Source organism: Typopeltis vanoorti, chromosome 3 (genome assembly GCF_054136105.1).
Source record: "Typopeltis vanoorti isolate ZY-2024b chromosome 3, IOZ_Tvanoo_1.0, whole genome shotgun sequence".
Classification (NCBI taxonomy): Eukaryota; Metazoa; Arthropoda; class Arachnida; order Uropygi; family Thelyphonidae; genus Typopeltis; species Typopeltis vanoorti.
Window position 1 is genome coordinate 126,959,268 of NC_143551.1, and position 26,758 is coordinate 126,986,025.

General features: G+C 35.1%; 1 protein-coding gene across 1 annotated transcript in view; it reads right to left on the reverse strand.

The window, feature by feature from the left end:
• The window catches only part of LOC150108543 (KICSTOR complex protein SZT2-like), a 1,022,772-nt gene that overhangs the window by 981,053 nt on the left and 14,961 nt on the right, over nt 1-26,758 (reverse strand). The window contains exon 4 of the mRNA XM_090390485.1: nt 20,167-20,259. Coding sequence (XP_090246611.1) covers nt 20,167-20,259 — 93 coding nt within the window. The remainder of the gene's footprint in view (nt 1-20,166; nt 20,260-26,758) is intronic.

The window sequence follows — 26,758 nt, forward strand, 5'->3', positions numbered from 1 at the left end:
AAGAAGCAAAATGACTTTCTTATCCTTATATCAATGTTAATGTTTTACTTTATTTAGGTAGTAAATTATTTCATCCCAGTCCTACATAGTTTTTTGATTTCAGAAAACTTTGATATGAGTGAATGCAACAGCTATAGAAAAAACTGGAATATAAGAATACCGCCAACATCTTTACAATCTGAAGGTTTGTCAATTAATTATGATTACCAATACAGATTACACTGCTCTCACTCCACAACATATTTCTTATCCAACTATATCCACCTTTAGATACACCATGGAATGTTTGAAGAAACTGATGTGGTCACTCTTGATATTTTCAGAACATTTCACTGGATCTGACTAGGAGGGTGGTCAGAAAAGCTCTCGGCCTTGACCATAGATGGCAACACTATCAGCAAGATATTTTTTTTTCCAAGTTGGTACATCTGTCATAAGCATCCATGTGAAATTGCAAATCATTCTATCAAGTAGTTTGTTTTATACAGCTGTCTGAAGCAAAAGTGTTGTCTGTATCCCTTGAAATGGATAAAATTGAGTATCGTGCAGTTATAAAATTCTTTGTAAAAGAAGTTCAACACCAAATGAAATTCATTCCAAGTAGTTCATAAAAGTTTATGGGCACTCTTCTCCTTTGTTTGCGACAATTAAAAAATGGGCTGCCGAGTTTAAACGTGGCCATATCAGCCTTGAAGATGATCCAAGTGAAGCACGTCCAAAAAGTATAACACCAGAAATCATTGATCAAGTGCACAATATGGTATTGGATGACCAGCAAGCCAAAGTCCTTGAAATTGCTGATATTATAGGTATTTCAAAAGAAAATGTGTAGGATATATTTTGCATGAAGAATTGCAAATGAAAATGTTTTGCACAAGATGGGTGCCATGCTTGTCACAGCAGATCAAAAACGCACTCGCATGAAAATCTCTGAACAGTGCTTGGAGCATTTTAAGAATAAAACTGATTTTGTGCATTGATTTATTACAATGGATGAGACTCGGATTCACCATTACACACAGAATCCAAACAGCAGTCAAAACAGTGGACAGAAGCCGGTTGTTCGGCGCCAAAGAAGACAAAATCGGTTCCATCAGCAGGAAAGGTCATGGCATCAGTGTTTTGGGATGCTGAAGGCATTTTGTTTATTAATTATCTTGAATAGGATAAAACAATAACCGGGGAATAATATTCTTATCTTTTAACCAAGCTAGATGAAAAAATTCATGAGAAAAGACCCAGTTTGCAGAAGAAAAAACATCTTTCATCAGGACAATGCACCTGCCCACAAAGGTATTTTGGGAATGGGAAAATTAAGGGATCTGCACTATGAATTGTTGGAACATCCACCCTATTCCCCAGATTTGGCTCCCTCTGACTTCTGTCTCTTCCCAAAACAAACTCTTCCTCGCTGTTGAGCATTTTTCTTTGAATCAAGAGGTGATTGCAGCTGTTTAGGGGTATTTTGCAGATCTTACTGAGAACCGCTATAGGGACGGGATAATGGCACTAATACATCGCTGGAATAAATGTATCAGTCTTAATGGAGATTATGTTGAAAAATAAAAATAATTTTGAAATTATAAATTCATTTTTTCATTGTTAGGCCGAGAACTTTTCAGACCACCTTCATAGATGCCCTATTAGCTATCAATGTTAATTGGCCTTCTGAACCTTAGTACATATGTTACTAATTTACTTTGTCATTTTTGCTATGTTTCATGATGAATAGGTTCAAGATTTCTCCACCAATGCAAGGTTTCCAAAGGCTTCTCCTATATATCAATGACTCTTCTCACAATGACCTCAAATCCTACCCATGGTATTGCTGATGACGGTGCATTCCATTCCTCTACTTCATTTGACATACCCTTTAGTGCTCAAATGAACTGAGCTTCAAGCTATTTGATATCAATATATCAAACACTGATCTCCTTACCTTTATCCAGTGGAACGAGAAAACCTAGTTAACTAACACCAAAAATATCTTTAATAATAAGCTCAGTCACTATAGAAAACTCAGGGAACCAAAGGAACAGTTTATTATAATGGATAGTTTGCTAAAAGAAATTCACCATAGCAAAGCACAAAATATGTGGTATCACAGTTAGGACTTCCAATTTGTCATGGTGAGTGAGTTTGTCATATCACTGTTTGCTATAGTGAAAGTCAACTCTAGTCATAAATCCACATTAAAGATCAGATTACTCTTCTCTTATTTCTATCCAAGATACTATTCTGATCTGAACAATTCCTAAACACTATATAAATCTGAAATCCACCTAAGCTTAGATGAGTATTCTCAAATTTGGGGTGGTGAATTAAAAAGCCCTCCCAAAAATGCTTGCTATCCTGAAGAGGAGAGTCTATTTAGCAGATGACCCCTTTACTCTCTCTCCAAGAAACTTTGTAAATCTTTCTCACAGACATTGTTTTGCAGCTTTATACCTTTTCCATAGCTATTTTCATCGACACTTGCTGCACTGAACTGGTCAGCATCATTCCTCCAATGTCCTCTAAAGATACAAAAACAGTTGCTGGTCAATATTCATCAGCAGTTCGGCTTTAAACTTGCTAACCAACTTCTGATTCTCCTCTTTCATTTATCTGTCCTTTGGAAGAGTCATCATCAAATTCCTGCAATGTGCCCTCAAGGGGGTGTACAGGATATGAGAGTACTACATGAAAAATTTACATCATTACTAACTCCCTATCTACAATTTTCCTCCAAATCAGTCTGTTACCTGTCAAGACTCCAACATTATCAGATCTTATATTTCTATCTTCTAAGGCACTTTTTACTGTATAAATCCACCTATATCTTGGTCTTTCTCTGGGTCTTTTTCCTGACAACCTGGCCAAGAACACTTGTTTAGCTAATCTTTCCTTTCCCATTCTGTTTAAGTGACCATACCACCTGAGATTAGTTATGCTAACACATTCCTGGATGCTAACAAGATCAAGCTCCTTCTGAATATCCTCATTTTTAATAGCCATTGATGCATCTGTTCATGCCCCTAATCTTTCTCAAGACTCACATATCTGCAGTCTCTAGTCTTTGGTCAAGTGTTTTATTTCTGACCCAGCTCTCAGGTCCATAAGTTAAAATTGGTTTGAACACTGTCTTGTATACAGCTAATTTAGTGTTTTAGTAATTCAATTTAATCAGAGAATCTTGCAGACTTGTAGCAGATTTATTTAGAATTAACATCATCCGCATAAAGCAAAGAGCTGAGATTAACATCTCCAATTTTGATATCAGGTTTAATACCACTTTCCTTCATAATGTGATCCATATAGACAATGAGTAACGGGGGAGATAATGTACATCCTTGTCTGACACCAGATTTAACATTAAACCATCTTCCTGTACTTCCTTCAATTCTAACTGCTGACTTACAACTCAAATAAAGACTAAGTATTGCTTGATAAAATGCCCTACTGACACCATACAACTGTAGCATTTTGAATAGCTTCTCTCTTTTCACCTTGTTATATGCCTTTTCCAGATCCACAAAACTTAAATACAGATCTTTGTTATATTCCCATGATTTCTCAACTATTTATCGTAAAGTGAAAATCTGATCCTGACAACCTCTATTTGGCCTGAATCCAGCTTGTTCTTCACCAAGCTTCTCTTCCACAATCCTCTTCAACGGTTTCTCGAGTATACTTGCATAAGTCTCACCAGGAACACTCAGTAGAGAAATGTCTCTGTAATTCTCACATTCAGTTTTATTTCCCTTTTTATATATGGGTACTATGAGAGCTCTACTACAATCATCCAGAATTCACCCCTCTGTCCAGGCCTTCTGAACTATGAAGCGCAGCCACTGTAAGACTTTTATACCTCCATACTTGAGCATTTCTGGTTGAATATCACTACTCCTACTGCCTTTCTACATTTTAGGCCTTTTATGGCTTTTCTACTTCAAATGTTGATATGTATTCCTGACTGAATCCCTGTTGAGTGTTTTTTTTACCACTGTGCTGTCATCACTGCTTGTTTCATTTAGCAATTTTTCAAAGCAATTACTCCATACATCAAGGATATCTTTTCCTCAATTTTTCATGTTACCTTTATCATCTCTAATTCCTTTTACAGCACTCTTTCCCCCATTCCTAAGCTTCTTCAACAACCTCCAGAATATTTTGCCACCTTCTTGATATTTATTTTCTATATTCTTGCCAAAGTCCTCCCATGACTTTTGTTTAGCTAGTTTTACACAGTGTTTAGCATTCTTGCATTTGTCTCTATATTCTCTAAGAGCACAAGCTGACTTATTTGACAGGAACTTTTGATATGCTTTCTTCTTTTCCTTCACTGCCTCTTTAACTTCCTGTGTCCACATGGAGATCTAATTTTTCTATCCTTGCAAACAATCTCACCACATGCCTCTCTGGCTGAATCAATCAGTATTTTCTTCAGGGCTTGCCACTGAATCTCCAAAGTTTGGTTCCTGTTCCCAAACTCTTTCATTTTTTCTTGAATAATGTATGTCTACAGGTCACATCAATAACTGCTCAACTTTTATTCGCTTTAAAACTATCTTATATTTTCTTCTTTGGAAAAGTCTTCTTTATATAAATCCTAAGAAGTTATGACCTCGACAGTATAAGACAAATCAGGTTCCTTTGTGCATGAGTTTAGGTTGTCTAACAACCTAAACTCATGCAACAAGTTCAGATTAGGAACTTGTTGGGTGGATAAAGAAGTTGAGTATAATTGTATGTTTTTAAGGTTTAGCTAATTTGTTTTTTCTATGTCTCTGGAATATGAATTACTTATGAACATTGAAAGCAACTGCCAACTTTTGGTTATGTTTATGCCATATTATGGATTTAATGTTTCACTGTAGCCAATATTTTTGCAAGGTTATGTGGAGGCCTATAGTTCATGTCATCCCTATGAAACAGATAGCCTTAACTCTGTCTTTATAATATATAGCTAGTTTTAAGGAGAATGATAACTAACCTTTTTCTATAAATATGAATTCTAGAAAAAAGTGTTCTTATTAAGGACCTAATAATGGTAATCACTTGTATTATTCCATTCTCAATGAACCTTAATGCAGTGGACCTGCATGTTTTAAATGTCAATGGAAGAGGATCAGCCTATTGGCTATAATGTAAAGTCCTGTTACAGCAAGTAAATGTTATAACTCTTTCTCTCTCTCTTTTTTTTTTAATAGATTTTCCTCTTTGTTACCATGTTACTGGCTTGTGTGTCAAACCTGTTTAGTATAGCTGCTACTTCAAGACATTTTCCCTGCCATGTTTGAGGCTTAAAGATTTAATTTCTCTTTCTATGTTGTATGTGCAAGTTTTCATTTTTGATGAAATTGTGGTGGTAAAACAGATTTGACAGATCTAGTATTCTAAGGATAATAACATATGAATGGTTACTTATACTGACATTTTAAGGAGATAGCAACACAGGTGGTATATAGTACATAGTTAATCATGCAGTTTTGCATATTATATTCATTTCATGTAAGTTGATGAATCTTATTTTGGTGTAATAGTTTACCATAATTTGATATTCAATTTCTCATTAAGAAATGACAAAGAATTTTTTTTATTCTAAGATATCTCACAAGACTAGGTTTGGTAAATCAAAATATTTCTTTAATATAGGTCTATCTGAAATATTTATTTAGGTTAAATCTAGTGGTCTGTGATTTTTTTTTAGAGGGAAAAAAAATTAATCTGTTAACTTTTCCTCTTCAATTAAGATCACACATACATTGTATAAACTTGTATAAGAGAGACTAGTCAATTATCTTGTTATTTTTGTGAAGAAAATGGTAAAGTAGTGAAATAAGAACTTTAATTAGGTTATTGTAAAGTTCATATTTTAATTGCTGTGTTAGTATCATTTTCTGGAGTCCTTGAGAATTACGATCGCCAACTCTTCAAAACGGAATATAAACAGATTGCTTTTGTCGTGACCCTTGCCCACACAGCACTGATTTGCTAGAGACTGTGGCTATTATATTTCAAAGTGATATTAAAAAAAAAAAAAAAAAATTCACAATTAATGTTGCAAAAATAAAGCGGAACAATGATTATAATGCTCTTATGTGATTTTGTCTTACTTTCTTAAAAATGAAACATCTTTCTATGAAGAAAAATATTTTATATCATTATTTTATGACAATTAATTAATGATAATTTTGCCATCCTTAGATGGTGTCCAGCACTTGCTCTAAATGGACAGTACACTGCTTCTAGGAAAATATGTAATATCGGACAAAGATCATGAGCTGACTTTGAATGACATATAGTGAGAGCCAAACAGGTCGCTAAGAGTAACTCAAGCTATTTTACTGCTAAAATAGCCACATGCAAGACTATTTTAGATAAATGAAGAATGGTGTAATAAACAGCAAATAAATGCTGAGAATGTGAATGGATGTGCAACTGGTCAAATGATATCACTGTATACTTATGCATTAAGAGGGAACATATATGAATTCAACATGTACTTACACCAAATGAAGGTAGAACTACAAATAACAACACTGTCAAAATAAAAATAAAAAAAAGGGCAGCTACAGCTAAAGTGGGCAACATCAGCATTGGGTACATATAAGAAGGTTGGAGAAACACTGAGTGTAGTGAATCTTGTTTTCTGTTATTCCATGTGGACATATGAAAACCCCACAGAGGCATATTCATTATGTTCAGTCACAATAATGCAAGAAATTAGCAGTAGTGGTGAAGTGATGACCTGAAAAATGCTTTTATGATACTCCTTAGGCTCGATACTCCTTAGGCTCATTGACACTACTAAAGCAAATGATGAATGGTACATCCTATATGAAAATCAGTGCTAACCACAAACACATTCATGTTGACCATTTATCCTGATATGTGATAGGCACTTTCAACATAGCAAAAGGCATGCATAATCCAGAAATCATGATATACATGAGTGATTTAAACTTAAGGGATTAGCTATAGACACCTAATCCAGGATGCAAATCATCACAATGATGTACCATCAGAAATAATAAATTCTTTGTGATGGTACTTACTACTAACATATCTGATGCATAATGTCCAAATAAATATCTGGAGTATTTCCAGGAATGCAACAAATTGATGTTCTGGGTTTGTAAAGAAAAAAATTCTAAAAATAATATTTAGATTAATAATACTTAAGTGCTTTGAATTTTTTTTTTAATTCTTAAATGTGCTTTTTTTTTTTTCTGAAACCATTTCAGATATCAATGGTGGAGTACAGGCATAAACAAATATAACAGAAAAGTAAAACATGAATGTGAAAGTGAAATCATGAGATTTGAGTAGCAGTCATATTGTACCAGCCCAAATGTAAAAAAAAATGAAATAAAATAACTTAATTGGGCAGAGCAAGAAAGCACAAGCACCCAGAGAGGAGATAACAGTAAACCATCATATCTGTCAAAACTGGAATGATACAGCAATGATTTACAGTGAATGTATAACTGCTCAATAAGGAAATGGCTTTTAAAATAGTCCTTTTCACAGAACCTCAGTACTTAAGTGGTAGCATGTTCTGCAAGACCAGATCATTCCAGTTCATCATATTTAAAGCAATTTTGATTCTTTAAGACATAGTTGCAGATCTTCAAGACTGGCCAAAGTAAGGTAAATTACAGGTGCAATGGATGTAATAAAAACCAGGGAAGGTCAATAGGGAAAAAAAAAGGAAGAGAAGGGAATTCCTTCAAAGAACCTAAAAACAGGGATATCTTGCAGACAGGATGGAAAGTCACCTGAAAACCCACAGATCTAAATGTGTATAACAAAAATGTATTTAGAAGTTCCTTTAACTCACAATTCCAAAGCCTTCACATTATTTTTTTCCCGTTATGTTTGATTATGCATATATTCCTTATTTATATACATACTGAGGAAGAACTTCGTATCACAGCAAAATTTAATTTGTCACATAAGTTGTAGAAAGTTTTTTCACTTTGTTTCAAAGTAAATTATAGTTGATATGAAATTATATTCATGTTTAATCCTTAATCTAAATGTAAGCAAACAGTTTGTTGTGCGTGAAGTATCTTCATTACTAAGTTACTTGTATACAGAGGCTGTTAACTTCACGTCAATTGCCTTAATACATCATAATGCAAAGCACACTTCCTTTGGGATACGTAGAGGTGGGGGGGGGGGGGTCAATACCCAGACCGGTTTTGATCTTTAATGAGATCTCATCAGTGGGAGTCAGATTCAGGAAGATACTAAGATCCAGAATATTTTAATACAGTGATACACCTCTTTGCTACTTGTATGTGGAAAAGGTATGACTTCTGCAACCTTCATATTTTCCTGGGTTTGGCTCCCACTGATGAGACCTCAAAGATCAAAACTAGTCTGAGAAATAACCCTTACTATAAAGCAATACACATCCAAAACAGTGTGCTTTGCATTATGGGACACTAAAACAATTGATGTGATGTCTACTGCTACTATATACAAGTAGTCTAGTTGTGAAGATACTTCACATGCAACTTCTACTTGCTTACCACTTGAGTAAAGGATTTTTATCTAGCTCACACCACAAAAGGTTTTTCCTAAAACCTATGGAACATTCATACCATGGGTGGGCTAAGGCTTTTTTTTTTTTTTTTTTTAATAGTCCAGAAACTTTGCTCTAGAGAGCAAATGGAGAACGTTTTCACATCACTTCAGGTTTCCAATAGGTGGTCTCACACCAGGCAATGAAATTGTCTCCCTCCTAAAGACAATCACAAACATCTGCATCCACTGCAAGATTTCAACTCTGAGCCTGATATTTGGAGAGTGGGTGTGTACAATAAATACTCAGCCAACGACACCAGCAAACAAGAATTTAATTTCTTGTCAAGTAGAATAAAGTTAGATAATTGGAAGGAGATAGCTTTTTAAGAAATGTAGAGAACCAATCAAGGCTTCTGACCTTATGTCCAATCCTTACCTTGTGGTGCACCCTATTAGGTATCACCTGTATACTGAAGAAACAAGGATGGGCTGGCAATTTGAGTAAGCTGACCAAATTGGATTCTTATTGGCTTAAACCATAATGAAAAATGGTACAATATATGAGAGAATTTCATGCCAGCTGGGACATTGCCAGTTAACATGTCCCCCCCCCCCATTGTTTTCATCAAAGAACTAGGGCAAACAGCAAAAAGTCAGCTACTGGAACAAATCCTGACTCAACATTAACATAGTTCGAGATTGGTGCCATCAAGATCAGATCAATAGAAAAGAAACGGAACTAGCATAAGAGCTGGATAAGTACCAGACTGACATATTAGATGTTACCGAAATAAAGAAGATAAAAACAGCTGAAATCTTTCTAAGCAAGAAATACAAGACGTTATGTTCAGGCAATAACAATCATGGAAAAATAGTAACTGTAGTATTCGACACTAAATATGAGGATAATCTTCTTGAACAGCAAGCACTATCAAGCAGAATGATGTAAGCAATTATCAGAATTGGGAACTAGACAATCAGATTTATTTGTGCCTATGATCCCACAGAAGGTTCTAATAAGAAAGAAATCAAGAACACAGAAAATACTCTAGACGTCAAGGAATTTTTTTGAGGCATTAGATAATTAGGTAATCAAGGTAATAAGAGAAGGCAGCTGATGCAATGAAAAAGTAAAAGTTGACCTAGTAGATCTAACAGCAAAGTAGGAAATGATTACCAGACATAAATGTTCTGAGAAAATTTGGAGAAAAGAAAAAGCCAATAATAATAATGGTAAGTGCCTGCTGGTTTTCTGTTCAGCACATCGACTGGTTATAACTAACACCATGGTCCAACACAAAAATGTGCACAAATTCACATGGAAAGAAGATGAAAGAAATAAGAAAGTCTCATTGGCTATGTCATAGATGATAGCGATGCTTTCCCACTGGTTCAGGACACAACAGTATAGAGGATTTGAAATTGGAAGTCATCACCATTTGGTTTGGAGCAGGATAAAATTGAATTTCATATTGTAAAGAATAGTGTGAAAGTTTTAAGATGAATCAAAGTTGAGCAGTTTTCAGATATGAACTGTATACTTAAACATGCAAACATTACAAAAAGATTGGAAAAAAAAAAGAACCAAAACATTGAATGCAAACCCTGAAGAAAATGTTGACTGATTCAGCCAGAGAGAAATATGGTGAGGTTGTCTGCAAGGACAGAAAAATCACAATCCCATGGTTGACTCAGGAAGAGGCAGTAAAGAAAAAGAATAAAACATAAAAAATTTGTAGCAAGTAAGTCAACATGTAATCTTAGATAATATAGAAAAAAAAAATTTAAGAAAATGAAGCACTAAGCACTGCATAAAACTAGCTAAACAAAAGTCATAGGAAGACTTTGATAGGACACAGAAAATAAATATCAGGGGATAATAAAACATTATGGAGGCTAGTGAAAAAGGAGAGAAATGAAGGAAAGAATAACGTAAAAGGAACTGGAGATGATAAATGCAAAATGAAAACTGATGATAAAAATATTCTAGATGTTTGGAGTAATTACTTTGAAAGACTGCTAAATGAAAGGATGATGGCAGAAACACTCAACTGGAATGCAATCAGGAATACATATCTATACTTGAAGTAGAAAAACGCCATCAAAAGTCTGAAATGTGGAAAGGCAGCTAGAGTAGAAATACTCAAATATGGAGGGTATAAAAGTTTTAGTGTTTAGGCTACGTAATTCAGAAGGCCTGGTCAGTGGGTAAAATTCTTGATTGGAATAGAGATCTCATAGTATCATCTATAAAAAGGGAAATAAAACTGAGCGTGAAAATACAGGAGGAATTTGCCTACTGAGTGTTTCTGGTAAGATTTATACAAGTATACTTGAGAAACAGACAAGAAAAATTGTGGAAGGGAAGTTTGGAGAAACACAATCTGGATTCGGGCCAAATAGATGTTGTCACGATCAAATTTTAACCTTAAGACAAATAGTAGAAGAACCATGGGAATATAACAAGATGCCAAGAAAAATGTTGCTGCTGTGTAAAACACTACAGTTATACACAGTGCGACCATTAAGTAATGAAATTGATTTTTTACAGGACAGCCTGTTGAATAAAAGTAACAAATGTGTTTATAGTTTTGACTGCTAGGATGTGTTGTAATCGCAGGTGCAACTTTTGAGTAGAGTAATGCAGCAGTTGTCGTGTGGCAACCACTGAAATAAGAGTGTGAGAGTGGAAGCGTGTCAAAAGTTGCATCATAGGCCTAGCATGGCCTGTTCCAGGCTTAGAAGTCATCGTTGAATCGTTTAAGAGGATGTCCTGGTTTTCTTTTTCCTAATGACTTGTACTTTAAGGCTTGTTTTGGTAATCTTTCTGTTTTCATTCTTTGAACATGTTCCATCCATTTGTGTTTATATTTTTTAATTTTTTCTATTACTGGTTCTTGGTTTAATTCTTCATTAATTTCTTTGTTTCTTTTGTGATCAAATAGGGCATACTTTGCAGTTTTTCTCATAAACTTCATTTCTGCTGTTATTAATCTTTGTTTGTCTTTTTGTTTTATTTTCCATACATTCCATACATGAAGCAAAGTGATGTGATAAAATTTTACTGTAAATAAGGAAAAAACTGCTACAGAAGTCATCACTGTAAACAAAAGTTTACGGCAATGACTAAGCAGTGCACAGATGTTTTCCGCTGGTTTTCAATGTTTAAAGAGAGAGAGAAGGGAGTCCCTGGAGGATGAACCAGGGAGGACAGCCAGTTTCTACATGGACAAATGAAAATGTGGTGAAAGCTAGGTCAGTGTTATTTAGAAGTAATGCAACATCTGTACGTCCCATGTGACATGTTAGAAAAGAACTGTTCCACAACGATTGGTTTCTGTTGCACGACAACATGCCCACACAATGTGCACTGTCTGTGAAGCAGTTTCTGGCTTGGAAGTCTATCCATATGATTGAACATACCCCCCCCCATTCACCATATTTGACCTCGCAGACTTTTTCCTCTTCCCAAAGATGAAGTATGCCTCGAAAGAGGCTTCAGCTACATTGAGGATATCCAACGTGGCATCACCCCCAGACAATAAAAGAGGTTCCCATTCAGGACTTCCACCTTGCCTTCGAACACCAGTATGACAGATATAAACATTGTGTGGAGTTGGAGGGAAATTATTTTGAATCTGTGTAATTGACAATTGCAAATATAGTTCTTTGTTTTGATGCAATAATTGTTGTCTCATTACTTAATAGGGCACAGTGTATAGTGTAAATGGAACGTTATATCAAGCAATACTTCATCTATATTTGATTTGTATGTCAGCAGTCAGAATTATATGCTGAGAATTCTGAGAATATATCCTCAGAATTATATTCTGAGATAAGATGTCATCTCCACAGATATTCATCATCTATATGGATCATGCTATAAAGGAAAGATCAACTCTACTTTACACAGAATGTTATACTTCTAAATAAATCCAGTTCAGGTTTGCAGTACTTCCTGACTAAACTCATCTATACGGATGAGTTGAATCAGTTTAGTCATCTTTTGAACTGCAGTGATAAATTCAGTATAATAATCAGCAATAAGAAGACAAAGACAATGAAAATAGGCAGAAGCATTGAATCAACTGCATTCTGATGGAAAACAGAAGTAAAACATTTGAGCTATTTGGACACAATTTTTAGTAAAGATGGCAATTAAATATGGAAATCGAGTAGAATTAACAAAGCTAATATAGTAGAAAGTTAACTGAATAAATTTATATGGAATAAGAGAAATTAGTCAAAACACTAAATTAGCTGTATATAAGACAGTGTAAAATCTTGTATAGACAGAAAAATTAAATTAGGTTCCTTCTATACTGATTTTGCTTAGGAATTCAAATTAATTTAAAATACTTGTAATTTTGGTTAATATTTAACTAATGACTTGCTGTACAACAACAAAGAACAAAGAAAAAATGTCTGAATGAATTGTAACAATAGATTGTTAAGACGAAAAATTATCCCAGACAGGATTAAGAATAAGACCTAAGGCCATTCCACACACGAAGATCAATAATGTACGGGGTTTCCCGCCTTTACGCAGCAACCTAAAAGGTGGGGGGAAAGACTTCTATGAATACCTACGGGAATAAAAAGGTAGCAAGAACTAAGGTCAATTGAGCAGCATAAAAGGGGGGGAGACATCGAGAGAGTGGGAGAGACGTGGACAGGAAGTTTTTTTGAGGAAGGTCAGTCGTCATGAAGAGGGTTCGTTTTGGAGAAGGTGAGTCGAGTTAGCTAGAAGACCGCTTAGGAGGAGAGGTCGTTTCGATGGTCATCACTGGATAAGTTCATGTTGTTTATTATTTTAACGGTATAATAGAACACAGAAACTAAGTAAAAAACTAAGTAAATAATTAATTTATTAACTTGATGCTGATATTTTGCTGGTGTTATAACCAGCATCTTCAGAGCACAAAAACACTGTTTGTCACAATACGTGAGACTAAAACAACATGGTGTACTTAAACAAAATTGTAGCAGCAACACAAAGACTAGAGTCCTGATTTTGGCGCCCTCTATCTGAAAAAAAAAACAAAAAAAACGCTATCATATATTACTAGAGTCCTAGAAAAGAGCTAGTTTTTTCTTAATATGACTGTCTCCCAGATCTTCGGCAAGTTAATACAGCCATATTTGTTGAGATTTGGAGTGTGTTTTAGGGCTTCTGTCGCCTCTAAGAACAATCTCTCTGATTTATACGGGTTTCTGTGTAGTACTTTTGTGTTTTTCCAGTTGATCCTGTGTGCAGGGGTGTCCAGAGCATGGTCTGCCAGGCCCGACTTCCCATAATGATAATTCCGGACGTATCTTTTATGTTCGCTGATGCGTGTGTTAACAGTTCTTCCTGTTTGACCGTAGTAGGCTTGATTGCATGAGCAGGGTACTTGGTAGACTCCTGGATGTGATAAAGGAGGAATGCTGTCCTTGGGTGAGCGGATGAGGGTGGCTAATTTGCTACATGGTCTGAATGTAGTGCGTAGTTTATGTTTATTGAGAATTCTTGAGATCTTTTCGGATGTGCCTTTAATGTAAGGGATGGTGACTGTTTTGTTGTAGTTCTCTGTGGTGGATGGTGGGAGGGGTTTCTTAGGAGTGTTTAGTATTTTGTTTATTTTATGTGGATTGTAGCCGTTGGCCAAGAAGGTGTGGCGTAAGTGAGTCAGTTCAGCAGTAAGAGCCTTGTCATTGGAACAGATTGCTCTCGCTCTATGGGTTAGCGTTTTTAATATGCCATATTGTTGAGAGGGATGATGGTGTGATTGTTTGTGTAAGTATCTGCCTGTATGTGTGGGTTTTCTAAAAACTGAAAATGATACGGAACCATCTGGGAGACGTGTGATGAGTGTATCCAGGAAGGGCAGACAGTTGTTGGTTTCCAGTTCCATCGTAAAGTGGATTTTTGGATGTTGGCTATTTAAATGTGCTAAGAATGTTTTCAATGTCTCAGGGCCATGTGGCCAAATAGCAAGCACATCATCAACATAGCGTAGCCAAAGTGTTGGTTTGAGAGTGGTTGTATTGATTGCTTGTTTTTCCAGGTGTTCTATGTAAAAGTTGGCTGGGGGGAAAGGGGGGAGCCCATGGCTGTCCCATCAATTTGTATATTTTCCCTTTCCATGTGAAATATCCTGCATGTATTGTGAATTTGAATAGTTCAAATATGTCAGGGGGGGAGTGTGACTTCAGTAGATTGAGGGTTTCTATTAGTGGTACATTTGTGAATAGTGAAGTGATGTCAAAGCTTACTATTAAGTCTGAGCTTTTTAGGGTAAGGTGTTGTAAGATGCTTTTTAGGTGTGCTGAATTTTTGACAAAGGAGGGAGAATTGTTTGTGAGAGTGGCTGGTAGCTTAGCTAAATGTCTAGCCAGTTTGTATGTGGGACTATTTATACTGTCCACAATTGGGCATAGGGGTGTGCCTTGTTTGTGAATTTTTGGTGCTCCATAGATCCTCGGTGTTTTAACATGGAAGGGTTTGAGTTTGTTAACTGTGTCTTTGGGCCAGGAAGTGACTTTTTTCAATAATTTTCGTGCCTTATTCTTTTGTGTGTTGGTGGGATTGCGATCGATAATTTTGTATGTTGACTGATCTTGTAACACCAGCGAAATATCAGCATCAAGTTAATAAATTAATTATTTACTTAGTTTCTGTGTTCTATTATACCGTTAAAATAATAAACAACATGTTCGACGAACACATAAGTCTGTCCACACGTTTACTGGATAAGTTCGTTTTTGCCCAGTCTATGTTCTGGCTCCTGGCTCAAGTATGTCCTGCCATATGTCAAGGGACCCCGCTCCAACCAACAGACGCCCGAAAATGCTAGATGGGTTGTTTATGCAGTGTAGAAAGTAAATTCCGAATTTCCAGCCGCAAAAGTTCCTGATGATCTCTGCCCGAAGTGTCCTCATCGATGTTGGAAATGTTGCCGTGTGTGTGTAAGCAAGAATCAGAGGGAGGATGATGATAATGATCTCAAGGGTCTACTGATATGGACTTGATGACTAAACACCAAGTAAGGTCTATTATATGTGATTTAACTAGGGGCAGAAATTGTAGCAGAGATTGCTCTAGCTGTTTTTTTTTTTGTTAGTATTACTTCAAGACTGAAGGCAATTAGCTAACCATTGAGAAATAACTTGCTTAGTTATGTGAAATAAGATAATGTTATTACAAGGTGAAAGTTAATGTGAAATCATCATTGTCTAAGCTTGTCTGTGGAATAGTATGTGTAGGTCTGTTATGTTGTATGACATAAGCATAGGCACAAATATTACCTTAGCCTGTTTACCTAAAGGAGAATTGTTGAACTAGATTGGATAACTTAAGATCTAAGTTAATATTGCTGAGAAGTATTCAGTCGGGAAAAAGATTGTGTGCTTAGTGTTAACTTTATTGTACTCTAATTAGCATGAATAAATTGTTTTGTTTGTCAAATAACTTGCCTGATTTCTATATGCCAATGCACTTCTCATAAAAAGACCAAACCTGTGTGACCTAGGGAAATAAGTAGCCACGACTGAAGAATAGAGTATTGCATTGCTTGATATAGTAATGTGTAAGATATATCCGTGCCTTGCTGAGTGTTTTTTTAGGAAGGATATTCAAGTCTTATCTGCAATTTCTGATGGTGCAGTCGTAATAAATAAATTTTTCAGAAATCAATAAAGAAAAACTCTTACTGTTCAGACAAAGGGATTGACTCTAGTCAGAGGCAATTCCTATGTTTTAGGAATTGCGTGATATTCCTAAAAGATAGGAATTTTAGAATTTCGTGCATGTGGTTAAGCATAGTTACGACATTGAGAATGGGGGGTCCAATTGAAAGAAAGGATTAACTGAAGTCAAGCAACGGATTAAGAGCGACAGAGTCATGACTCTTAAATATAATAAGTTAAGTGAGTTGAAATAAACAAGATAAATAAGTATATATTTCAAACAAAGTATAGAATCAAAACTTAAAGAAAATAAGTATTATATATATTACCACTACAGCTACAACCTTGATAAATTTTTACAACAGTTTTCGAACCAGTTATGGGTCTGAGAGCAGAATTAGAAATAAAACTTTTGATGAAAGACTGGAGATTACAGCCTCTTTATGAATTTCTGGTAGTCATATAAACAAGGTTTCCTTCCAAAATGAGTGTGTAACTTACACAAAGTGTATTCTGATCCCAACTAACAACTTCATCAAGGAGCATATTTATGACTATTAAATTATTTAAGGAATTTACAATGTATACTGGAATATTAATTAAAAGAAACTTTAATAAATACCTCCTATATTTTGGCAATATCACATTGCCATCTTCGTGGGAACAGAACATACAACTATGACACATACACACACAGGCACTACAAAAAGCAAATGAAGCAGAAGCGAGAAAACTACTGTTGTTCCTAGAGCCTTAAAGATGTCCCCTAGCGAGCTATATTGGGTTGTCTTGGCTGTTGGGCCGAAGTTCTCAAGATGCAAGCTTCCCAAATTTGGGGCAGTCTCAAGCATCCAAATTTGTTGAGGCTTGGAAAGTTTTTTTAGAGCTGAGGCTGATTCCATGTACAATCGTTCATATTTAAATCTGATGTGGTGTATCAACGTGGCTTTCTTCCAACGTACTCTGTGGCGGGTATCCAGAGCATGGTCAGCAAGCCCAGAGTTGCTGTACTGGCGAAACCAGATGTAGTCTTTGTGTTCCGAAATCCTGACATTTGCTGTCCTGCCTGTTTGGCCAAAGTAGGACAGTTTACGGCTGCAAGGGACCTGGTATACCCCAGGTAGGTCTAGGGGGAAGTGGCTGATCTTTGGTGGAGCAGACATGGGATGACAATTTTATATGGTTTGTAATAAGATTACAAACCATATAAAAATAAAAGATCATATTTTAAAGATCAAAAAAATATAAAAGTTCATATTTTTTAAGATTTTGGTTAACTTTTCTGAGGTGCCCCAGATATAGGAAATGGTGATGGATTTAGGGTAATCTTTGTTATGAAAGGGGGGGGGGGGAACTGTTTTTTTTTTTTTTTTTTTTTTTGATTTTTTGGGGGTTGTAGCCATTTGTACAAATTAATTTTGCCCTGTTATAGTATTTTTATAACCCCATATTGTTGTGGGGGGGGGGATTGCTGGTGAACATATCTGCCTGTATGGGTGGGGTTTCTGTAAACAGAGAAAACCAAAGATCCATCAGGCTGGCGAGTGATTAGAGTGTCTAGGAAAGGAAAACTGTTGTTTTCCTCTTTTTCCAAGGTGAACTGGATTCTCGGGTGTTGGTTGTTTAAGTATGTTAAGAAGTGGAGTGTATCTGAGCCATGTGGCCAAATAGCGAACACATCAGTGTAGCGAAGTCAAACAGTGGATTTTTGTGGGGCTGAGTTTAAGGCTTTCTCTTCAAAAGTCTCCATAAAGAAGTTGGCAAGGGGTGGGGAGAATGGTAAACCCATGGCTATCACCTCTATCTGTTTGTAGAATTTCCCTTGCCAAACGAAATAGTCTGAGTTCATTGTGAACTGAAATAGGGCTGAGATATCGGGAAGAAATTTGGCTTGGATGAGCTCTAAGGTTTCCTTGAGTGGGACATTTGTGAATAGGGAGGAGATGTCAAAACTAACCATTATGTCAGTATGTTGGAGTGAGATGAGACAATCGAGAAATCCTGTAAAAAGACAGTCTATCGTCAACTCACAATTGGCCTTATCCATTACCACTACAGCTATTCCTTTATCTGCTTTTGAAATAGATACGATTCTTTTGTTTTAATGAAAACAGTGCATTGAATTCAATTACGCAGAAGTGATTTGCTTCTATATGATGATTTCTCACCTGATATTGTGAGGATTTTTGAATTTGCTATACAATCAGGATATTTCAGCTGGAAAAACAAGACCTATAAACAGATTGACGGCACTATGATGGGTAGCCCTCAGTCTCCACTTTGAGAAAACTATGTTTTGAACCTTTCAGAAGATACCTTCTCATGCATTCATCCCCAACCTTCTCTTTGGTTTTGTACACCTATGTTTTCAGTTTGTCCTCATTCTCAAAAATGAACTTGTTACTTTCCTACATTGGATCAATAGGCTTCACCCACACATTCAATTCACCATGGAAAAAGAAAATACTGGAGTCTTGAACATCCTTCTTACTTACACAGCCTCTAGTAATTTGTCAACCAGCGTTTCTCAGAAACCTGCCTTTACTGGCAGATACATTCATCAAAAGTCTGCTCATCACACCTGTCAAAAAACTAGTGTTATCAAGTCATTATTTAATGGAGTGAATAATGTACACTCCTCTCCCTGAAGCTTACAAAAATGACTTCTCACTATGAAAACTTGAATGGAATTAAATCGTCACAGTCCTCATCAAATCCAAAAGATAACCGACTCCTAGATTCACACCTAAGGATTCTTCAATAGATCATAGGGTTACAATCCCTTATATTTCTGGTATCTCTGAACCTATTGGTAGAATTTTGGAGAAATATCACCTTCCCACATATTTTCCAATCAACAAAATTTCTCATCTGTCACACTGAATACATGAAACCTCAAAGTTTGGTCTAGCACAGCATTAACACTAAACATAGTATCCTGTGGGATGAGGCAAATCTTCACCATACAAGCAGTTTAAAATATGAATGCATTTTCAGATCAGAGAAAGTTGTGAAGCCCTTTTACATCGCCCTAACCTGAATTGTAATGATTCTCTCCCCCCCCCCCCCAAAAAAAAAAAGTTTGGGAGAAGATTCTAATTTTATGTAAACATCGAAAATAGGTTTAATATTACTAGTTGTTTAATAGAGACATGCGCATATGCTTTATCGCAAGTGAGACACGATGATATTATATGCATGCTGTATGACTCATTCTTATATTCAGAATTTAAAATGTTACCAGTTTTGTCTTCTCCCTGAAAGAAGTTTATGACATATTGAGCAAAATATATAGAGTAATAAATTATGCTTTTTTCTCTTGCATGTATGAAGCCATTCAAAAAATACAGTTTTAATATTTAATATTAATGTCTAATTCACAGCAACTAGTTTTAATTGATAAATCAATTGTTGTATGTACCTTGCATTTTTGTTCTTTGATTTGTTTGTTGTACATGCAATGATGATGTAATATTATTTTCAGTACAAAATATTTGTAGCTTCATTAACATTTATTACTGATGGTATGTGTTTTGTTGTTGGAGACAAAGAAGACTAAAACAAAAGAGATCCTACTAAATAAATATAGGATGTTATATTCAGGCAATAGCAATCAAGGAAAGGAAGGAGTAGAAATAACATTCAACACCAAACATGAAGATAAACTTCTTGACTGGAAGGCAGTTTTCAAGTAGTTATGTAGGTGAACTTCAAAATGTGAAATGGACAATAAAACATTTCATTGTCCATTTTATCACCCATTATTCTATCACTCTACTTATTGGAGAACTGAAATCGCTTGAAAAGTTCCATGTCTGACTCCTAGAGGAGAATTTTTCTAACCCTTGATCATCTGTGGTGTTAATCCATAATAGGTCTACAATCTTTCGTAAAAAAAAAGTTAACCATCATGATGAGAACAAACTAATAAAAGTATTGTGCACACATGAATATTTAAACATTTACAGTTTTCATACATACTTGTGGTACTTTTTGAGAACAACATGGCATGTGAGCAACAAAAGTAATATACACCTGTGGCCGAAATAGATATCTGCTTCCTGGAACATAAAACTGGAAGAAAAATATTTATAATTATTTAACATTTTTGAAATGATTTTTAATTTCTAATAATTTTAGAAACTTATGAGATTCTAGTAAAATTCCTAAAATAAAATATGATCCAAAGTCTGATGTAACAAGTACTAAACATGATGCAAAGTCTGCTTGCACATTAGTTTTTGTATAATGTCAAGCCATATTGGCCTGGTCTGGTTGGCCAAGTGGTTAACGTACCCACTCTCCAATAAACAGGCTGCAAGCATGAATCCTGCCATGCGCATAGATGTTTACAATTGTCCTTAGGTAAGAGATGAATTTCATTACCCAGTGCAAGACTACACTATTTATCAGAGACTCGACATGGCTCAAAAAAAGTTTCATATGTGGCCTTTAAAGTACAGTTTCTGGACATACAAAAATAAATATTAAAAAAATAAAATTTTTTAAAATAAGAAATCCTTAGCCCAACCATGGTAATGCACTATAAGTTGCAACTTTTTTTTGTGGGTGGAAGTGACAAAAATATAGATTTTTTTTTTTTTTTTATAAAAATAGTGCTACAGTAGAAGCACATTATAATGAAATGAAGCACTAATGAACTATAAAAGATCCAGCTGAAGTCCCAGAGAACAATGCTGTTTTAAGATCACTACTGGATAAAAAAGCACAAACTTTCATGATAGTGAACTGATTTCCTCACAAATGATATCACAAAATAGAGTGTTTGGAGTAATTCTGAGAGAGGAACCACATTAAATTTATTTGCATTTTCTATTAAAACTAGAAAACAAAAGGAAAGGCTTTAGTAAAGTCAGTAAAAGAAAATGACAGGAAATTTTACACTGATGATTGAATACAAAAGATTGGCATGTACATATCAAATATATAATATAAAATAGTACAAATGCAAACAATAACTGGAGAAATTAGAAAGATGAGAACTAAAAGAGTATGAAATTATGAAAATACAAAATTAGCATTTAAATTTCAAAATGTTTCATTAGTTTAATGTCACACCTGAAATCATCAGAATGAAATAAATGTGTGCAAGTTTTTTCAAGTTATTTTTGAAGTTTTCAAAAATAACTTGAAAACTTCAGCTATCAGCTAACATTATAACTATAATAAATTTAGTTTAATCCTTTATTATACTCTAACCAAGTGAAAAATAAACTTTCAATAACATTATAACTGGTAACCTCCAATTAGAAATGGGGACAGGACATAAGCTTGAACAGATAGTCTGCATTAGTCAGTCTAGTGGGGGGGGAGAAAAATGACTGGCATAGCTAACATATCTTGTGTAAAAAAAAGGTAAGCAAGCTGGCAGCTAAAACCCGATAATTTTTTTTATATATTTTCAAATGAAATGAACTGTTTAGAATCTTCCTTTTGTCCAACTGTAAACTGGATGTTCAGATGCATCAGAACCATCATAGAAAGATATCTAGAAAAAAAAAAAAAAAAGATGTGTACCTCTGCTTCATAGATTACAAAAAAAGCATTCGACAATGTTCAACATGAACAATTAATTGAAATCCTTTCAAAAATAGGCATGGATGGAAAAGACATTAGGCTAATAACTAATCTTTACTGGGAACAGACTGCATCTTTGAGAATAAATAGGGGGACCTCAGAAGAATTCCCAGTTCAGAAAGGTGCGAGACAAGGCTATGCCTTTTCTCCGATTCTCTTCAACCTGTACCTGAACATTATTAAATATTTCAGAAGAAATATTTAATAAAATTAGTAATTTCAAAGGAATCACTGTAGGGGAAGAAATATTAATAACCTAAGATATGCAGATGACATGGTTCTTCTAGCTGAAAACAAATATGATCTCAAGACTCTTATAGATGAAACCCTCAAGTACAGCGAACAGTATGGCCTCAGTTGCAACTTTAAAAAGACAAAAATCATGATAATTTCAAGAGAAAAGGAAATACCAAAAATATGCATAAATATAAAAGGAAATAAATTAGAACAAGTGCAAACATACATATACCTCGGACACTTGATCACAGAGAATATCAGGACAGAAGAATCTCCAAATGCTACATATGGTCCACAATATTATATTATATGGAGTAGAGACATGGACTCTCTCCAATCTGAGTGTGAAAAAACTGGAGGCCTTTGAAATGTGGATGCCGCGAAGAATTATGAGGATATCATGGAAAAACAAAAAGACAAATGAAGAGGTACTAGAGATGGTAGGCATAAACAGGAGCCTGATGAAAGAAATTAAAAAGAGAAAAGTCAGCTATTTTGGACATATTCTGAGCCATAACTGCCTACAAAGGACACTTCTCGAAGGAACTGTTGAGGGAAAGAGAAGGAGAGGAAGACAAAGACTGGAGTGGATGACAAATATAGAAGACTGGACCTATCTTTCATATGAGGAATGCATCAGAGAGGCACAGAATAGGACATGTTGGAGACACATGGTAGTCAATCTCCTGGAGGGAGAAAACACCTGACAGGACAGGACAGGAAACTGTATGTACAACCCAATAATAGAAGAAAATTTAATTAAATGTAGTACCTCATTTTACTTTCTAATATGTGAAAATGTCTATACCTAAGTTCCTCATAAAGACAAATACCTTCATTTCAAGAAGCATATTTACAAGAAACATGTTCCTTAGAATCAGTTTTGGAAGTTTCTGCCAGATTTCAATACAGTCAAAGTAAACACAATTCAGATTTAATGAAACACTTAAAACAGAACTCTACACCCACTAACTTTAATTTTATAAACAAAATTCACTTTAAAAGTTTCTCATCTTTCTATTATACAAATCACATAACTAACACCAAAATCTGTTACACTAAAAATGCTTTCCATTCTCTAGTGAAAGGCTTGCAAAATAGCAAGAATACAGTTGTTGTGAGTAATGCTGTGAGAAGTACTGCATAATACAGTAATTCCATATTTGATATATTTTTCTTCTTTCACCTTTCCATCCACTGCTGAATACAGGCCATCCCACCCACTCTCTTAACTTTATAGTTCTTTGTTGTTAGCCAATATCCACCATCTCATGTAAAACCTTGATAGAGCATCCCTCCATATCTGCAACCTTTCCTTGTCTTGGTATCCACTCAGGGCTCAATTTTGTCCACCCTTCATCTGTCAATCTATTAATATGGCTGATCCATTTCCACTTACATGTTTTATAATATCCTCTACTCCAGTCATCTCCAATTCTATTATTTCTAATTTATCTCTTTTTGGTGTGTTAAGCTTCTCTCTCTCTCAGGTCCTTGACCACATGCACCCCGATTTTTTTTAGTTGCTGCCCTTATCTCACTTCCATAGATAAACAATGGAATAATGCACATATTAAATAGCTTTCTTTTTAAGCATACAAGCACATCCCCTAGCAAATAATCTTTATACAAAGTACTTTGTTTCCTTCTGCAATTCTTCTATTCATTTCTTCATCTTGTTTTTCCAATAAAACTAACTAATTGACTAAGGTAAATATAGATCTCCACAACATCAATAGGATTATCTGCTGATTTTAATTCAATTTGATCTGAATTTGTCATCAATTTTGTTTTTATGTTAATCTCATATTCTTATGTTAACCTTTTTCCTGCTTTCTTTATCAGGGTCATTTATAGCATTTCCTGAGCTGATTTATTTTTCATGATTTTGCTAAACAAACAATGGCATCTGCAAAATGTAAACAATGAGATTTTTTCCAATGATATAAATTCCCTAATTTTCCTGTGAGACATCTGTAAAGACTTCTAGCAGAAAACAATTTGGGCGATGCAGAATCTCCTTGTCTCAATCCTCTCTCAATGCCAAATTCCTTTCCCTGATTCTAACTTTATAATGGCTGAGTTCTGATATTTGATATAATATCTGGTGTTACATTATTTCAATTTTAAAAAAAAAGAAAATTAAAAAAATTGATTTTTAACTTACATTAGCAGAATCAAAATCAAATTTATATTTAACTTACATTAGCAGAATCAAAATCAAATTTATATTGTGAATTCACCATAATGATGGATGAAAGCAACATTGTGGACCCTTAATTCTTACCACCCTTAAACCCACTATTTGGTTATGCTATGCTGATAATGTGTTTGCAATTTGGTCATGTGGCCTGGATACCTTACACACTTTCCTATCCCATTTGAAACAGCCAACATCCTAGAATCCAATTCATAACAGAAATAGAAAATAACAGTCTGCTCTTTCTAGACACCCTGGTTACCACACGCACACACAGGTCAATACATCAACCAACAGTCACATCACCCCCCCCTCCTCCCAACAATACGGAACTATTAAAAAATTAGTCTGCCAGGCAAAATTAACTTGCTCAGATAACACTGTGTGCACCACAGAACTCGCCCACAATTCTATCACCACGTAACCCAATCCCCCCACCCCAGACCTTCCAAAAATAGATTACAGCAAATCCAAAACCATCCCTTATATTCGTGGCATCTCAGAAAAGTTGGCAAAGATCATAAAAAAGCACAATGTAGTAACCACGTATAAATTGCACAAAAAACTAGAAACTAGCAGCCTCTATCTACTCCCCCCAAAGATCAGCTAAAGCCACTAGATTCACTGGATTTACCTGGAGTGTAAAAGGTACCCTGCAGCTGCAACCACTTATACTATGGCCAAACAGGCAGAACAGGATCCAATAACCACCGAATCAAATTTAAATTTGAGAGGCTTTTCTTTGAATCTGCTGCAGCTCTTACCTTTGGTTGGATGTACTTGCCCAACACCCAACCAAAGCCAATAGGTGGTGTAATTATAAGACTTTAGGTCATCCTATATCGATTCTGATATAATTTTGTTACTGAACGTGTACCTGTGTGCATGTGTTTAATACAGGTGTATTAATCCCTGAAGATGCCAATTTATCTTTGGCGAAAAATAGGAAGGAATAATTAAAATATTTCAGTTATTATCTATTCTATGTTGTCAATTTCCTGAAACAACATGATGTATGATGATACTGCTAGCTCCTAAAACTAAAATTAATGCTACTTACCTGAAATATTCACAATGAACTAAATAAGTGAAGTCTATTTAAAATCAAAAATAACCTTAAAACTTTAGCGTCAGTCAACTTTGTAACTGGTGTCCTCCAATTACAAAAAAGGGAGAGGACATAAGTGATGAACAATTATCCAGTGTTAGGCAGTCTAAGGAGAGATGAAAAATGAATAGCACAGTTGGAGGAAACAAACAAGCTCCCTAATTGGACAGCAACCTAATGATGGACAGCTGGCATAAGTTGATACTGTTGCAACCCAGCTTTTGCCTTTCATTATCAATGCAGTTGAATGCATTTCTGTGGCATACTGTTAGCTCCTAAAACTAAAATAAATATGGCATAATATGTAGCATTTCCCATTTGAAATTTACTTGAAAGTTATGAAGTTTCTGTGGGTAGAGCTCTTTATATAGATAAGGTAAAAATTAAAATAAATCAGCTAACAACTTTTCTTCCCTTATAGGGAGTAGGAAAGGCCTTTAAACCCAGTCTAGTTTTTGAAGACTAAGTGGGGCAGTTCAAGCTCCACCGGGAGCCAATCAGAGATAGCTGGCCCATGTCTACCACTAATTATAGGTGGGACCGATGAAGAGATGGACAAACAAGTGCTGCCCTTTCTTGGTACCTAACCCCTAATAGGATGTTACTGTCTAAAATAATGCGAGTTCTATGGTCAATTTTCTTGAGTTTACAGGACGAAAAAACTGCTTGCTTGCGCAGGTGATAAAAAGATAAAAATTTTTAAACTTATGTTAAAACTGTTCATATGTATAACAGAAGAGCACTACAAATGCTTCAAACTCATCCAGCTGGATTCTTGATATTAATATAGTAAAAGCAAATGAAGAAATTTCTTCCATGAACAAAAAACTTAAAAGAAAATTCTTTATATTCTGCTAACAAGGAAACTTAAAGCAACTTGTTAAGAAATTATTCTTGCTTAATCCTTCACTCAAATATATGCAAATAAAGTCAGCATGTGAAATATCTTCATGACTAGGCTATATAAGCTGATAACTTCATACAGATTACCTTAGTATACCATAATGCAAAGCACTTTCTTTTATATGTGCATAATACTATGCATTATGGGAAAGTCACTACCCAGGCCAGTTTTGACCTTTACTGAAGTGTCATCAATTAAGCTGAGAGTATCAATCCATTTACAGGATTGATACAAAAGTTTCTTTTGTATCAATCCTATAAAACTCTTTTAGTAACTTAAATGTTTCTATCATATTCCATCTTTTCTGCCTATCAACCAACCAAAACCCTCAATTCCATTCTTTTAGGGAAATTGTACACAATACTCACCATTTTGGTAATTGCCTCTAGATCCTATCCACTTCAAAATTCAAGTGAAAATCTAAAATTTCAGTATATAAATATTAAAAAAAAAAAAAAATGGATTCAAAATAAATTAAAGTGAAATAATTTGCAGACAATAGTTCTGTTTTTCTTCTATAGTTAGC